This window comes from Balaenoptera physalus (assembly GCF_965194825.1).
Source record: "Balaenoptera physalus genome assembly, chromosome: 14".
Taxonomy (NCBI): domain Eukaryota; kingdom Metazoa; phylum Chordata; class Mammalia; order Artiodactyla; family Balaenopteridae; genus Balaenoptera; species Balaenoptera physalus.
Window position 1 is genome coordinate 38,543,523 of NC_138893.1, and position 17,491 is coordinate 38,561,013.

Here is a 17,491-nt window from a genome sequence, read left to right on the forward strand (position 1 = left end):
TAGGAGACAAGGAGAAAAAGAAAAACCCCGAAATGCATTTTCAAGGCTGATTGTACAGCTAGTTCTCATTTACCTTTCTTTCTAGGTTCTATTTTCCCATATTCAGAAGAGTTACACCTCTTTCTCTTTTAACCAGCTTAGTCTTTAGGAAAGTGTAGGAACTTAGGCCGGTCTTGATTCTGAAGCCATGGTCTGAAATCTTACAAGTCACTCTTTATTTTACAGCCTACCAGGACTTCTTCCGAAAGCATTTATTCTAGACCAGGCTCCAGTATCCCTGGGTCCCCAGGTCATACTATCTATGTAAGTATCTACTTCTGGAAGAGACACTTCCGGACCAGGGGCGGTAGCAGCTGGTAAGCATGGACTGGATAATCCAAAAGTGAAGAATTCAAAATGATTTTTATTTCTGTTATGAGATCCAGTTTTCATTCTTGTAGATCAGCCATCTCAATCCCATTTTCCTCCACGTGATCAAGTGTTTATGTGAATGTGACCATCGGTATAGAGTGAACGAGTAGATGACCTGTAAAGTGCGGTGATACGATGCAGGACTTAAAAAATTGTTGTACCTAACTTGCATATAGATATTTGGGGATTAATTATACATTTTATAATGCTGATACTGAGTGTCTTTAAATTCTGCCACAGAGGTCTTTAAATATTTAGTTTATTAAATATGCAGTTCTTGTTTTTAGCCATCTGGGAGGATTTTTTTGGCTATCTGTTTGAGCTTTTCCTTCTCTGTAATAAATTTAGGAAATTATCCTGAAGGTTTGCAGGCTTCTCTACTTGATGAATAGACTTCTTCCTAAGCTTTTGGTGACTTTTTTGAAAATGTGATTAATATTGGTATAAATGGGCAACTTTATTTTTTTAATTTATTTTATTAAAGTATAGTTGATTTACAGTGTTGTGTTCATTTCTACTGTACAGTAAAGTAATTCAGTTATACATATATATACATTATTTTTCATATTCTTTGCCATTATGGTTTATCACAGGATATTGAATATAGTTTCCTGTGCTGTACAGTAGGACCTTGTTGTTTATTCATTCTATATATAACAGTTTGCATCTGCTAATCCCAAACTCCCAATTCTTCCCGCCCCCAACAGCCCTCCCCCTAGGCAACCACAGGTCTGTTCTCTATGTCTGCAAGTATTAAACAGGCAGCTTTATAAAGAATATGACCATGCTAAGCAAAGTGTTTTGGGTTTTGTTTATTTTTAAGGTTTTCACTTTTTAAACAAGACATGAGATGCGCTAACCATAGTTCCCTGAAGATGAGACGGCAGAGTGATTTTTTTCTTTCTCTTTAACTTTGGCAGGCAAAAGTGGACAATGAAATCCTGGATTACAAGGATTTAGCAGCCATTCCCAAGGTCAAGGCAATTTATGACATTGAACGTCCAGATCTTATTACCTATGAGCCTTTCTACTCTTCGGGCTATGATGACAAACAGGAGAGGCAGAGCCTGGGAGAGGTAATAAATTCCCAGAAGTTGTGAGTGGTACAACTTGTCTCTCTTTGGCACATGTATAAAAACTACTGACTGGAATCAAAATAAATCAGAGGGTCCTTTTGGTTGCCCACTGTTTGTAGGCTTCTGTACCAGGTGGTTTGAGGTAGTCAAAAACCTATCACACCATCCCTGCCCTTGGAGAGGTACAGGGAGGTAAGGGAGCAGACCAACCACAGAAAACGACAGTGCAGGATGAGTAAGCATCAGTACCAGGTTGTAGGATAGCAGAGCCGGCATGCTGGGAAGGAAGCCGAAGTTGTCCGGGGAGACTGTGAGCTGGGCAGAGGGAGTAAGGGAGGGAAGAGTCCTCGGTGGGTGGGGGGATGGGGTCTTGGTTTTGGGGCAAGCTGAAGTACATCCATGGGGATCATGAGGAGAGAGATCACAACCCCTAAATTTTGACAGCTGCAGTTTTCAACATCATAAGATAGAATGTACAAGAAAAGAAAAAGTAGAGAGAATTGGGCCACGGTATAGGACCGTGGTATGAGCTGGGCTTCTGGAATCAAGTTACCTGGGCTCAACCCAGGAACTCCACATGCTGGTTGTGTGACTTTGACCATGAGACAACCATTCTGATCCTAGTTTTCTTGTCTGTAAAACAGATAATGACAGAATCTACCTCATGGGGTGTTAGTGAGGATTAAATAAGCTATCTATTAAAGATTAATTATCTATATATCTAGATAATTTATCATCTGTTAAAGCTAATCTACATTAACTAATTATTAAAGCAATTAGCAGAGAGCCAGACTCGTGGTAAATGTTCAGAAAATGGCAGCTACTACTGTTGTTTTTACCTGTCTTCTTGGGGCTTATTAATACTCTCCTAACATTAATGGTCCACAGGCTGGAGCTCAGCCTCAGCCCCTGGTGACCCTCCCCTCTCTGTCCCCTAGGTCTCATGGGCTCTGGTCTGTTTCCCCTGGCCTAGTCAACTCATTCTAAACTTTTCCCCTTTTGTTTTTTAAATTGGAATCATCTATAGACTGATTTGAGTCCACTCAGAGAGGTGTTTCCCAAGTAGTGGACCAAAATCAGTCCTTCAACCAAGGCTAAAACCGATAATCTGTAACATCACAGTGCTTAAAGATCTTAGATGAAGAAAGTTCGTGAAAACGTGGCAATTCTGTTTAATTTATTCTCAATAATGTATGTATAATATTTATTGTTTTATAGTCATGTCTGTATTTACACACACACACACACACACACACACACACACACACACACACACACACACACACACACACACACACACACACACACACAATCTGTATTGAAATGGTCCTTTGGGCAGGAAGTGGTGTCTGTTTTCATGTAGTGCCACCTAGTGGTCATGCCCCTGTAACTGCATCTTCAGCCTCTCTCAAGAGCAGGTTGATTGGTCTGGGTGGTTCAATTGCCTTTGGGTGGCAGAGCTTCAGAGAGGATAAGGGGCAAAGGAAGGTTCCTGAGCAGAGTGCCTAGGGGCTGGTCCTTGAGCAAGTGGATGAGAATTTCCTAGTGTTCAAGTCACACAAACAAGGGGAGGTGAGCTGCTTTACGGTGTTCTGGGCCCAAAAGTTTGAGCTTTGAAGTGAAAGTTTCTGGGTTTGGAACCAGACTGATTTTTCCTCTCCATATGACTTTGGAAAAATTACATATTTCAGTCTCCTTATCTGTAAACTCAAGATAATGGTAATACCTCCCTTAGAGGTTTTCTGTAAGGATTAAGTGAAATATTTAGATTACAACAATACCTGGCACGTAATACGTACTCAGCAAAAATGCTGGCTGCCATCATAATCAGCACTGTTACCATCATAGCCTAGAACGAGGCCTGTGGGTTTCTCTGAGCATAAAGTCTGGATACAAGGAGGCCCTCTGATCAGACGTATTTATGATCTCTTCCCCAACGTATGGATCTTGCAATTTAGACAAGTTTGCAAGCTATTTAGTTATTTATTCCTTTAATTATTAACACTTCTTCCAGAGAATCCATCTACTGCCATTTTAGAAACCTGGAGGAGTAAGCTTGAAGTTCTGTGCAGCCATCGGTGCCTCCAGAAAGCCGATCAAACCAGACCATGGGGCTCAAGGAAGTCTGGAGTGCAAGACAGCCAGCAGCTTCTTGTAAATTTGGAAAAAAAGGGCAAATTCTGAAACTGAGAAATCCACCATGGGCCCTGTTCTTCAAAATGCTTTGTTTGCATTTCATTTCTATTTGAAAGCTTTTTGCATTTTAATCATAAACATTTTGATCATTCATTTAGGAAATATTTATTGAGCACCTAATATGTGCCAAGAGCTGCTCCAGTCGCTGGGAATACTTGGTTGTAAATGAATGGAGTCCTTGCCCTCATGGAGCTTGCAGTGTAATGTGGGAGACATAATAAACAGACAGATACATCACATAATTTTAGAGGGTGATGGAGCTGTGAGGGAAAATGAAGCTGAGTAAGGAGAAAGCATGCCGGGGCCGGGTTGCTACTTTAGGCAGGAGGATCACGGAAGGTTCTGTGTGGTAGTGCATTTGAGTAGAGACCTCACTGAGGATGGGGAGTGAGCCCTGCAGGTGTCTGAGTGGAAAGCACTGCTGGCAGAGGGCACAGCAAGTGCAAAGGCCCTGAGGTGAGAGAGGGGTTGGTCTACTGACTGCCCCGAGGAAGCCTGTGTACCTGGAAAGACGAAAGCCAGAAGGTGAATGGTGTTGAGGTTGGCAAGGCCACTGGGGAGAATGCCACGGACCTGGTCATCATAACATCTCAGGTGATTACTATGGTTATAATTTAGTCAACAACTGTGTTTACCAAATTCTGTGTTTCAGTAGACACTGTAACTCACAGTAGTAAACAGCATAGTGTGAGCATATAGGGGAAATAGTTCCAATTTCTCTAACTTAATCACCTAAAGCATCGCAACATATTTCCAAAACCCATGCGTCTTAAGCAGAGACATGTGCCCTAGTCTCGTAGGAGCTTTGTCCTTATGTACCTGTCTGAGCCCCACTCTCAACTTACTGAATCAGAAGACGGGATGGGCAAGGGTGCTGGCATGTGTATCTTGAATAATGTTTCCAGGTGATTCTGATAAGCAACTGTAATTAAAACTGAAAATGAGCTAATAAACATTGTGACTTTAATTCTCTTTTATTCTTCTAGTCTCCAAGGACTTTGTCTCCTACTCCATCAGCAGAAGTAAGTGCCATTTTTGAAAATTATAATGGGTGGAATTGGGGAGTTACTTGGACCATTCCTAGACTCAAATTTTTGCAAAAGGACATTAAACAAAAGAACAGAAAACCCGTGTACAAGATTATGATGAATGTAAGATTCCTTACGTGTAAGATATGACTATAAGACCCAGAAGTAAATTTCTTTCTAAATGGAGACTAGGGAATAAAACCAGTCTTACCCTGCACCTCTGAGTGGTAGGAAAGAGAGTGGAGAATGGGGCCACTTGTCCCGATGTTGGGCTCTCTCCTCTCATCTATAATTGATTGATCTGAATCCTAACCTACTGATTATCTGAAATGGCCAGCAGTGGTCATGGTGTTTCTATCAGCAGAGCCATCTTCATGGGAGACCACTTCTCTTAGTCTAAAATCAATCATCTTGTCCCCCCCCTCTCAGGGTAAGTCGACCTTATAGTGGCTTTTATCAAGTCCACCAGGCTGGCTGTTCCCTCGGGAATAACCTCCTGAGTATCTGGATCACATAGAGCTGTCAGTGATGGTTCCATAGTGAGCCGTGGGTCCCCTGGCAGCCCAAACATGCTCTTCCCCTCTGCAGCATCCAGCACCAAAGACAGAGCCCCCAAATTAGTTACTCTCCCAACCCATTTTATTAAAGGTTCTTCAGGAAGCTCATGATACTGTTCTATAAAATGAAACAGCCCCTTCACACTATACCCCTGATCCCAGGAGTGTCTTGGTTTTGCTGTCACCCACAGTGACAGAGGTGCTTGGTGACCAGAGGTCTTAGAAGCACTTTCTGTTGTCCCAGCATAATTTTTCCCTTGGAGGGTGGCCTAAGCTCAGACCAACTCAAATCTGAGCATGGTCCGGGTCTAACCTAGCACTTTCATTTAAGCTATTACAGGTAATAATAATCAAGGGATTGTTTGTTCAGCGTGCTTCTTATTATTTTGTATTTCCTTATGTATCCAATGAGCAAACTCCTCAGGGGTTAGGTCTACCCCCTTCTAAAAATAATAAAAATAATAATAATAATAAATAAAATCAGTAGTCTTGTCTTAAAGCTAAGTAACTGTCTGGATAGTCTATATGAAACTGGACTGATCTCAGGTAATCACAATAATTTGAGATGGTAAAATCTCTGTAGTATTGTTGTGGTTTATGATTGAGTGCTATGAATAACTAATTTCTATGAATATTCTGATCGTTTTCAACTGAAGTTATGAAGAATTAATTTCTATTATTGACCACTTGTCAAAAATAGAAATAATAATAATAGGTTGAGGCACATTATTGGGGGAATTGTGTTTTGTTGTTGTTTTAATTTATTGTTACAGCCAACTAGGATCAAATCAAAGTTTTTTTGCCTCTTGCTCTCAAATTGCACACATCCATAGTTTTTGAGGTTTTAATTTAGTCCTTTTTCATGCATTCTTTCAAACTTTTATTTTTATTGTGCTAGTAGAAACTTCATAGGGCAACAAATTCCTAAAATGTAAAACGTTCCTTGTACTCTTCTAATTCTTTTAAAGTTTTATGTTATGTTTGTGTGTGTATGATTTTTTTTTATACTTTATACCTACAATATTCTTTTCTAGATTTGGACATGGTGACAGACTAGTGGTGCTATTGTATTCCATTAAATTGATATGCCATAACTTAATTATTCCCCAGTTTTGTTGAGCACGTAATACAAAGTTTTGTCTTTATAAATGGTGGCATTATAAATATCTGAGGAAATTTTTCCACTTAAAGATCGTTTAAAAAAATTTTTTTTCCTTTTTGGAATTTGCTTCCTAAAGTAGAAGTAGAATTACTGGATTTGAGGCCACCACAAGCTTGTCCTCCAGCAAAATCAACGTAAAACATCACCAGATCAACAGCACGGATGGTGTGGGTTGGTGGTTGGATCCAGGGATGAGATGAGGGTCAGGAGGCTGGTTCTGAAGCAGGCTCCACCTGCACGCACCTGCACACGGGTCTCTTACCTGCGTGGAACCTTCTGAAACATTCTGCATTTGTGAAGAAGGGAGGTGATACCATGTGTTCTACCATCTTTATGATGCGGATCTGATGATACAACCTATGTGAACAGACTTTGTAAAACTGAAAAGCACGATATAAGCGTGGTCATTGGAATTATTCCCTCTTTTCCCAGAGCTCTATCAACACTGGAGTTTATCCTTTTTACATCTTAAAATCTTGGTAAAGGCAAGCACTACAGGTTTTGAACAAAAAGCACTAACCATGGAATGCTTGTTTGCATACCTATTTAAGGAATATGGCCCCAAAGTGTATACATGAACAGGTAGACGGGATAGTTCCTGGGTGACTTTGGTGCAACTTGATTTCACTTGAACCTGACAACAGCCTGCATGTATGCCTCGTGCTCCCACTTTCTTGCACTTACTTCCAGGGGTACCAGGATGGGCGGGACCGGATGATGCACCGGTCCACCAGCCAGGGCTCCATCAACTCCCCCGTGTACAGCCGTCACAGCTACACTCCAACCACGTCTCGCTCTCCCCAGCATTTTCACAGACCTGGTAAGGGCACCTGTTCCCGGGATTCACTCTCTAGAGTCATCCGTGTTTCTATGTGATTGTTTTCCCCACTGCTGATAGCGTATTTAAAAATCTGGCTGCCAAATCTATCTGCCCCTCTCCCAGAAAAAATTGCAAACTCCTATTCCATTGTAGTTTGTGTTATTTCTTTTCTCAAAACGAGAGTCATTTTATGGTTATATTCATTATGACTTATTAAATAATTACATTTTGACAGTGAACACCTAGAAGCAAAGGAGGTTTTTTGTTTTTTTTAGACTTGAAGAAAATCTCAGCACTTTTGAGACTTAAAATGGAGATCTCCATAAGAAATATGGTGATGTGCCTTTTAGGCTTATCTAAAATCTAAATCCAGTATTAGTCATTTACTGGTGGGTTTATTATGTTTCCCCCATCCGGGCACATGGTATTACTAAGCATGCTTGGTTAAGAACCTGCTAGAAAGAAGTCTCATATACAACCTCGGGGTTGTATTTGGTAACTTTTAAGATGCCTTCCGACCTAAGATTTTGAATCAGACTTGGAAAATATAAAAACACTAGAGGTGTGCTATGATGGAGAATATTAAGAGTAGTGGACTTCATTTACCTTTATCTCGGCAGAATGTAGTCCCTTTTACTATTAGTGGGTATCTCCTATGTAGAGTAGAAAAAGCATGGAGATCCCAGCACAGACCCAGGATTCCTGAGAAATAGATTCACCAAGGAAGAATTTTGGCCTTCTCAACAAACTTGGTGATGATGTATGTCTATGAAGACTTCATTTTAAGCCTCTTGCTTCTGTGCAGGCTGATGAGAATAAGCCCATTCATATGCTAACGTATTTTATAAAATAAAACCAAAGGAAATGAACAGAATGTAAAAAGGCTGCAATCTTCTCTTTAAAGCCATAGATTTAATGCTTGTAGAGGATTAAATTTCTACTTTTTGATCCTTCAATAAAGTATAGTTTTCTCTAGACTCATAAATATTTACTCAGTATTTGTTGAGTTACGTTAAAGGAAAATTTTTCAGGAAAGAAATTCCTTTTATTTTTCATGTACAATGATATTCACTTTACTTCTGGGTTTGGATTTACGCCACTTTCTGTCTGGGTGATGAGAAATCCTTTGTGCCACCACCCCTACGTATGGGCATACCCTGATACTGCAGCCGTACCCTTGTCAGAATGATGCGAGGTTCACTGGCAAATTGTTGTTCGAGAGAATCCCTGGACAGCAAGGGAGTGGTCAGCCAGGGACATTGTTTCCCTAAAAGGTCATGTCCTCATTGGGCAGTAGAAAGTTTTCCTCTGTTCTAGTCATGGTTCTGATGCCAAGAGCCTGTAGAACATTCCCCATTCTAAGAACTTCTCCTCCCCCTTCACAATACGTTATGGACATGCGTGATGTCGGTTGTTAGGGCTCCTAATTATTTTTTCGAGGTGGGGCTCTGCTAGCATAGTCATGGTCAGCACAGAGCACCTCAGAGTATCCACTCCCTACGTTCTAGATACCAGAGGATCACTCACGTCCTTAGGTCTGGGCTTAGGTTAGTGTCCAGAACTGAGTTTCCAGCTCCGTGGTGTCACCACTACCCAGTTCTCAGGATCATAGGTGGCTCTTTGCTACACAGGGGATATAGACAGGTTTCCCTTCTACATGGGCAAAGTAAAATTAAACTTGCAGTAGGAGATGTTTGCAGCTTAAAAAAAAAGAATCTGACCCTTACATATAAGTATTTCTTTGCAAGGTTCTTGAAATGATTGTCAGTTTTGTACATGTGTTTCAGAGGGTTCTGTTTCATCAGGTGCCTTTTAAAAACAGCTATGGTTGAGTCTAAGTGACGTGCCCAGTGCTGGCTCAGTGGTAGCTGGTGTCATCCTGACAGAACCTTCTGATGGCCGTTCCCTCCCACTAAAGCCATTTATTCTTGGAGAGTGAACTCTGTACTGACCTAAACCTGTTTGCAGACTCTCCCCACTTTGTGTAACCCTTCGTAGATGCCTTCTTAACCCCTTTTCCTTCCTCCTTTTTCAGACTCCTGATTAACGTTCTTTATTTTTTTTTTCTCCCTTGGAACGATGGCGTTGTCCCTGCTCCTGTGTTAATTTCTGCTCTTCTTTTCTGTTTGCACCGTGTCCTGCCCCGATCCTTGCTGCACAGAGCTGCTGTCTCCTGGTGTGCAGAGGTCCACCCTGCACACCGGCAGCCTCAGCTCCGGCCACAGCGACTCCCGCCCCAACTCCCCTTTCCGACACCACTTCCTTCCCCATATCAAAGGTAAGGAGGCAGGCTTCTCCAGGCAGCACCCTGCATAGCGGAGATTTATTAGCACCCTGGGAAGGCTAATAAGGTGTATCTCCAAGAGTCAGCTCTGAGCTTTGGACTTCTCAGCATGCCTGCGTGTGTCATGACTACACCCAGCCGTGTCTTAGAACTGGCATAGCATCTCTCGTTAGGAGAAATATGTCATTTCTAAAGGGCTCTAGATGAAGAAACAGGAAATATGTTTGAGAACCTAAGATTTGTTATCTACTGCTTAAGAAAAATATATATTATTATTTTGTTTTTCTCTGGTCAAAAGCAAAATATAATATATATCTGGGGAATCTTCCTGGTTTTCATACGTGTTATGGCTCAGCAAAACACAACGGTATTCAGCAACAAGGGTTCCAAAGTTGTCTTAATGGTGATAAGCCACTTAACCACGTAACAATATTAAAATGTTTGGACGGTATGAAAGATCTATGGCAACGTAACTTAAATTTCTCTCCTTGAGACAACCCTTAGAGTAATGTTCCTTTGACCTGTCCTGATTTCTGCATGATGGAGAAGAGGGACTTTGCCTTCTGTTTTCTGTTACTGCCCATTTCTGCCCTTCCCTCTATGCTGTTCCCATTGTTCTCATTGTTTGTTATGTTTCCGTAGCCATTCTCAATCGAGTCAAGAGCCCCAAATTTAAAATAAGTAGGAGCCATAATTTAAAATAAGTAGGAGCTCCCAGAGGATGCTAACTTTTTCCGTAGTCTTGATTTGAACCAAATTAACCAAAGAAAATAGCTTAAGGAGGGAGTAGCAGGCAAGCACAGATGTTGTCGTGGGTCTTAAGACAGACCTAAGGGATTCTAACCCCGATTTCCAAGAGCTCACATCTCTAACACTTTCTCAAGCAGCCTAAATGTTGTGCTCTTTGACTGAATTTCCTTGGCAGTCATTTTACAAGCATGCGATTTTAGCATTTTCTGTGCTGTAAAAATAACATTGCCGACAAGCTTATTTGAAGACACATACCGTTTGCCACTAGCAAAGAAATTTTTCAGCAGGTGCAGCACTTTCTAAAATTCTTGACAGATTATTTAAAATTATTACTGCTAATTAGTATTTGGGGAGGAAAGACTTATTATTTAGATGTCAAGATGATACTTTAGAGAATGTCTATAAAACCATAAGAAATTATTGAAAAAAACTTCAGAGATGTATTTTAAAGAGACTTTAATATAGAAGCCCTTGGCCAAATTAAGATTTTTGTTTCTTTGTTTCTAATATGCAAGGGAAAATACATTTTTTAATTCATTAAATGTAAACTGCCTTGTTCGGTTATTATATATTTCATCTTTCAGAAAGCTACTTTGTGTAGGAAGAAAAATGTCATGTACCCTATAAAGTTATACAGAGTTATACAAATAACACATCACAAAATATCAAGACTCAATACCTCGTGCGTGTGCACAGCCTTATGGTGAGATGGGCACCCATGTGGACATTGGAGTCCCGGCTTTGAATATTATCTCTGTCACATGCTAGCTATGGGACCTTGGATTGTAGACTTAACTTTTTGAGTGCCACTTGCCTCAACTATGAAACCTCTCCTAGGGTATTGGGGTGTGTGAGGTTGTCAACTGAAAAAACAAAAACGCACAACGTGAGAGTTTTAAGTTTTATTCTGGGGCAAAATGAGGACTATAGCCCGGGAGACAGCATTGCAGATAGCTCTGAGAAACCGCTCCAAAGAGGTAGGGGGAAGGTCAGTAGATGTGTGATTTTGGTGAAGGGGGAGTACGTGCAATCAGGCACATATTTTCTGCAGAAGGTTGCTGCTAGTCACGAGGAGCGAAGTCACCCATGAAGGATTTTAGTGCTTTTCTAAATACGAGGAGATGCAAGAATTGGGCTCATAAAATCTTCTCCTGAAAGTATCTGACTATCTGAAGACCTGTCCTGTCAGTTTTTCCCAGAGCACAGAGGGCCTCATTCCTGATCTCCACCCTGAACTCCTTTCAGGGGGTGCTGAAGGTCAGCCGCTGCTGCGGCTCATGATTTCATCCTTATAGAGGTAGATGGCAAGTGCCAATTTGTAGTTGGCAAGGTGAAATGCCCTGGTGTGTAGTGAGCGCTCAACTCTGGTCCCTCTGTGATTTCCCCCTCGGCATGGTGCTCTTAGAGCACTTCCGGTTGCATCAATCCATCACTCTTCACAGCGTCCCTATGAAGTAAAGTAGCAGGGGGCAGCCATGGGGGTGGATGAAGAGTTGAAGCCCTGGTTAAGTGACCCGGCCAAGGACTCAGAGCTAGGAAGTGGCAACACCAGGACTAGATAGACCCCAAGCCTTCCCATCCCTCATTCCTATGAGGGGGCTGTGTTTCGGTCTAAATGCTATACACGAAGTATAATTTTTAAAGCAAACTTTTATTCTCCATCTCTTTTTAACTAGAAAATTGCATTCTTACGGAGGCCAAGACAAACAGCTACTTTCAGACATTTAAACTACAAAATTAACTTTTCAACAGAAATACCAAGTGGTTAGGAAAATTACAGTACTTCAGTGTGCCTAAATGGTGCTTTATTAAAAATGTAGATATACAACCTTTTCTTTTTTCAGTCTGAATTCGAAGTACACAGTCAAATAGTATAGGTTTAAATTATAGAAAGCAATAGTTTGTTACTTCGAGCTTACGCTTAAAAAATATCTAATGGTCTCTCTCCCATTTTCTTTTTACTGGATATATGCCTACAGTTGGTTCAGATGAAATAGTTTATATACTTCAGATACAAAATATAATGTGCATAACAGTATATGCTTAGTTTTAAAATCAGCTTTTTGCTAAACTACAAAATCAATCATGCAGAATTTGTATATTAAAGATACTGCTTTAAAAGCCTAGTTTAGTTGAATAGCTAAATCCGGATTCTGCAAAGAATTACGTCTTAGTTATTTTGAAAAACATGTATCCATTTACATGAAAGTCCTCTCCAGCCCTGGGGGAACGTATGGCCATTAGAGAAGCACATCTAAGATATCTTTAAAGGAGCAAAGTCTCCCAGGGTTTTCCATGGTTCTTCATTTGAGCATTCACTCTTTATCTTGGAGCTTGTTTTGCAATCTCAGGGAAATTATTTTTAAAACAAATGTAAGCCAAGGAGCTTGAGGACCCCAGGGTAGGATGTCCATCTCAGGAAGGTGTGGCTGAAAGCAGGGGTCCCCTAGCCCCTCTGGCAGCCAGAAGCCCACCTCCCATTGCCCAAGTCCAATTCTTGGCCCTTATTTCAGACGCATGTGGCCCAGGCCCCCAGGGTCCACGGAGCTGAGGACACCTGCATGGGTGTAGAGCTGAGATGCACATCACCAGCTTTCTCTCTATCTCATTGGCTTCCCCATCCATTTTCTGTAATGCCCATCTTGTTTTCCATTGTGTTTTTTATTTCTGTTCTCTGACCTTCCTTGCAGCTTCATTCTGTATCAGTATATCATTGTTGGGCCATTTGGACAAGTGCATGCCTATTTGGAAAAACTATTTTCTCCTTGTTTTGGGCTTTGTGCCATGTTTGCAGAGTTTCTCTTCCTTTCCCTTTGAAATACTGTTAGACATTACCTTCTGTGTCCATGAATCAGATTTGCAAACAGGAGGGCTACATATATTAAGTCTCTTTGAAAGAAATCTTCCTTGTTTTGCCATAGATATGAGTTGCTATGATGCAAATATGTATTTGACACTTGCTGAAGGAAACCGTAACGTTTATTGAAGCTTTAGACAAGGACCAGTAATCTTGAAACTCTGTCATGACATTCTAGATGCTACCAACTTTAAGGTCCCCTCAGAATTTATATTTTGGAACATAAGCACTTAGAGGCCAGAAGCTAAGTGGTGCCAGCCGTTTCCCACAGCAGACACAAGCATTGCCATTTAGATTGACTTGTCTTAGAATTTGTCACTGACGCTCTCATGGTGGCGAAAAGAAGAATAAAAGGACAGAGCGTTTGAATTTAAGTACAGTGGGAATCCTTCCAGTGAATGATCTCCCGAGGACTGAAAAATTGGCCTATTGGGCTGACTTGGAAGGAGTTAAAAATGAAGACCAAGAAATGTATATCTATATATACAGTAGCTTCTCACCCCAGTAGCTAAGATCACTAACAACTTAGATGAACCAATGCAAGGACTTATTTAAAGGAACAAAATGGCTATGAGTGTGATATATACAATGTTATATGATATATACACTATTATATTATTTTTAAACAATGTCAACTCCACGCTGATAGATGATCATGATGATGATGATGATGACGATGATACCTTCCGTATATGATATTTCATCTGATGGCTTATACATCACTTTGCCTGAGTAATGAACTAAGCACGAAAATAACCTTTTAGGGCCTTCATCGGTTATTTCCATCCAGGATAGAGGGAAACGATTTATCACTTAAAGAAAGGGTGTTTAACTTAGAAAAGGCCTCATCTTGAGAATTTTTTTGTTAATGCCAAAATTTTTAATGCCTTTCGCATCTCAAGGACTAAGAATTTGGTACCTAGCAACATTATGTACTCTGAGACCTTTAACCCAACGAGCCGTTGTGATGTGTAGAAATCATACTATGCAGGATCACTTAGATGGGTGTGTTGCTGGGTAGCTGTCTACCTAGTGTTTTTAAATGTCTCATGGGAGATTTTAAATGATTATAGAGTTAAATCTACTTACAAAGACTTGAACATACTAGCGTTTTTTCTAGCCACTAGAAAGGTCAGTGGTTGCCGAAGATATGCTGCTAAGTAAAAAACTCTGCCCAACTGGAGACAGCATTCAGCCAGAATACACCCTTTGGGAATTCAGACAGTCTTTCCGTAGCCTTTGAGAGCCGTCAACCATGGAAGTGATGGGTTTCTACTGCCACTGGGCAGCAGAGCATCTTAATGATAGAATACTTGGGCAAATGCTCATTCTAATGACCTTAAACCTTGATGTCCCATATATGCAGCTATTTTTGTGTGTGCGTGACCCTGGCTAGTAACTATCAGAACAAATTTAATGGAGTTTCATCTGATCGGTTATTATAACCAAAACCTGTGAGGACATTCCCCTCCCCCGAAAATCTGACGTTCTACAAGTACAGGAAGGTTAGAGGTGCAGGATTAAGGGCAGGGAGTAGTGTGGCTTCAAAGCAGTAGCACCAGTGTTCAAGATATGCAGGGTCTTCAAAAAAAAAAAAACTCAAATAAAGCAAGAAAGTTGAGTCTCTCTAGAACTTCCTTTGAGAATAGCCCACAAGAATTATTCTGTTTTTAAATTATGGATTACTCTTGTGAATAATTTCTAATGTTTGTAGGAGTAAAGAATTCTTCTGAAGTGAAACAATTAAATTGTGGTTATTAAGGATCAACTCTAGGGAAAGCTATTTTTAAAAAAAAAAGAAAAAAGGTACTATTGTGATCCCACTGCTGTGTCCTAGCATCCGGCTGCCTATAATTAAGAGAAAGATGATGGTTGATACTGCAGTGGTGCTCACTAAATTAGGTCATTCATTGCTGTAGAATTAATTAGTTGGCCTACTTCAGTCATTCATTCGCAGACATTTATTAAGCACTTAGTCGTGCCCAGGCACTGTGTTGAACACACAGAGATAAATGAGATCTAGTTCTGATTCAGCCTTAGGTTTAAAGCAGGATTTTCTTCTAAACATAAACTGTATTCTTCCTTCCCCTGCTTGCCTCTACTGGTGTTTTTTATATTAATTTTTTCAGACATGAGCTGGCTATTTCTCTTTAGGAGAGTGATAGTAAATGAGGTGACTTTCCCTTTAAATGAGCTTTTTAATAGATCAGTGGTTGTAGGTGAAGCTTCATAATTTTTAGCAGCTAATATCTCACTTTAGTAAAGTCAGCATTATAATATATTGGGAGCTAGATGCTAAACTGACTCTTGAAACAAAAAAAGAAAAAAGGGCAAAAGTTTTAGAACATGATAACCAAAAACCTGGACTCTAAATTTGAGACAGTAACAAATTCAGATCTCATATTCGGAATATCTTACTGCCCATTTGGTACAGATCTGTGCTCTGGTTATCTAAAACTATACATATCAAAAAATTAAAACTCTATTGAACACGTTATTGCGAGACTCCAGCAATTGACATCTTTCATGCATTGCTGGCCAGATTTAGAACAGTTTGATTTACTTGAAGAAATTGGCTCTTGTACACCTAAAACTAATATAATGTTATATGTCAGTTATATCTCAATTTAAAAAAAAAATTTAAGACAAAGTAAAAAAAAAAAAAAAAAAGAGAGAGAGAAAAATTGACTCCTGCTCTATTTTCTGAAGATCTATGATTTATTTAAAATTGTTAGCCTTAACTGATAGGTAAATTGGACTTTATCAAAATTTAAAACTCTTGTGCTTCAAAGGACACTATCAAGAAAGTAAAAGACAACCACAAAGTGGGAGAAAATACTTGCAAATCATACGTCTGATAAGAAACTTGTTATCCAGAATATGTAAAGAACCCTTACAACTCAATCATAAAAGTAATTACCTTACTAATTCATTAACTTTTGATAGTCCTATATCTTCTGGTGTATTCTTGCACGGATGTTCACTCAGTCGTGGGGAAGGAGGACAGTAGGGTAAGAGCTGATCTCTTTCCGATTTTGCACAAGTCTCAGTTCACCCTGCAGTTCTCATCAGAGGGAGTGATGGTGGCTATGGGGGGGTCCTCAAGGCTTTTGCGGCCAAGCCCAGTAGCACGTTCCAGGCTCTTCCCCACTCCCCGCTCCAAGAACGCCGTGCTGCCCAGCCGCAGAGGCCCATCCTGTTGCTCCCACACACCGGGGCCCTTCCTTCCCCGTGATGTTCCAGCTCCCTAGAATCTGGACCTTCTCACTCCTCCAGCCACCCATCCACCTGGTGAGCTTACCCTTCAATGACCAACTCAATTCTAGCATCTTTCCGTAGCCTTTCTGAAAAATCAATGGCACCTTCATGTGAGTGCCATAGAATTTTTCGCATACCCCCGAGTAAGCACTTATGTGGTATTACGTGTACTTGTTGCTTATAAGTCTGTCTCCTTAGGTAGACCCTGAGCCCCGTGCAGCTACGCACCACATCTCATTCACCTACTTAGCCTCAATCGAAGCGCACTGCCCAGCCATAGTAGATGCTCAGTAAATGTCTCACTGATGGAATTTTTAGACTGGATAGAGCCTCTTTTAAGAGAAAGGTGGAGAGAAGTATAAGTGGTCCCAAAATACCTGGAAGAAAGGGGTCTGACTCTACTGTGTGTATTTCAAAGTGAAGCAACAGAAACATAGGCTGCAATGAAGGCACTTTGTGTTGCTCAGAGGAAGGACCACACAGGTTCCCAGACTCAGCCTCCCGTTCAGAGAAATAGATTCTGATTGCCAGCCTCTGCCATTATGCCTGGAAGTGATTGTTTTGGGGTTTGCATATCCCACCCCTTTACATGCTTGGGTTGTAACCATCTGACGACTGACCCTGAATCATTAGCAAGTGACTTTCCATTCTTCTTAATGTACTTTCCATCTAATCAGTTTGCTGCCAGCTCACAGCCTTCAACCGCATGCCATTGGAATGATGCATCTTACCGCTGCTCACTGCTTTTAACCTAGGTCCACTTGAACTCAAATCTCTCTTTTGGAAAATTCAACCTTATACCAGTCACCTTTGTGAGCCAAGTTGATGAACTGAGTTTGTTTCTTTGGTTCCTCCTTTTTGATGTACCTCCTTCCGGTTTGTTCGTTTTGAATTTTTATTATGCTTGCTTTGTTTTCTTTCTTGCTCTCCCTTCTCTCATTTTGTTTTCTCCATTCTTCTCATTGGAGGCAATGAGCCATCCAGCGGCCGGAACTCCCCTCTCCCTTATCGGCCAGACAGCCGCCCTGTCACTCCAACTTACGCTCAGGCCCCTAAACATTTCCATGTTCCAGGTAGGAGCTGACATGGTCT

At 40.8% G+C, this 17,491-nt stretch overlaps 1 protein-coding gene across 16 annotated transcripts in view; it reads left to right on the forward strand.

Annotated features, from left to right (window-relative positions):
• ABLIM1 (actin binding LIM protein 1) overlaps positions 1 to 17,491 on the forward strand; it is a 329,116-nt gene that overhangs the window by 291,401 nt on the left and 20,224 nt on the right. For 6 of the 16 annotated variants that reach the window (XM_082423398.1, XM_082423389.1, XM_082423397.1 and 3 more), the window contains 6 exons: positions 226 to 303; positions 1,332 to 1,487; positions 4,670 to 4,705; positions 7,121 to 7,250; positions 9,412 to 9,528; positions 17,368 to 17,472. In XM_082423398.1, the coding sequence (XP_082279524.1) occupies positions 226 to 303; positions 1,332 to 1,487; positions 4,670 to 4,705; positions 7,121 to 7,250; positions 9,412 to 9,528; positions 17,368 to 17,472 (622 nt within the window). The remainder of the gene's footprint in view (positions 1 to 225; positions 304 to 1,331; positions 1,488 to 4,669; positions 4,706 to 7,120; positions 7,251 to 9,411; positions 9,529 to 17,367; positions 17,473 to 17,491) is intronic. The other 10 variants (XM_082423393.1, XM_082423394.1, XM_082423396.1 and 7 more) reach the window with 2 other exon arrangements.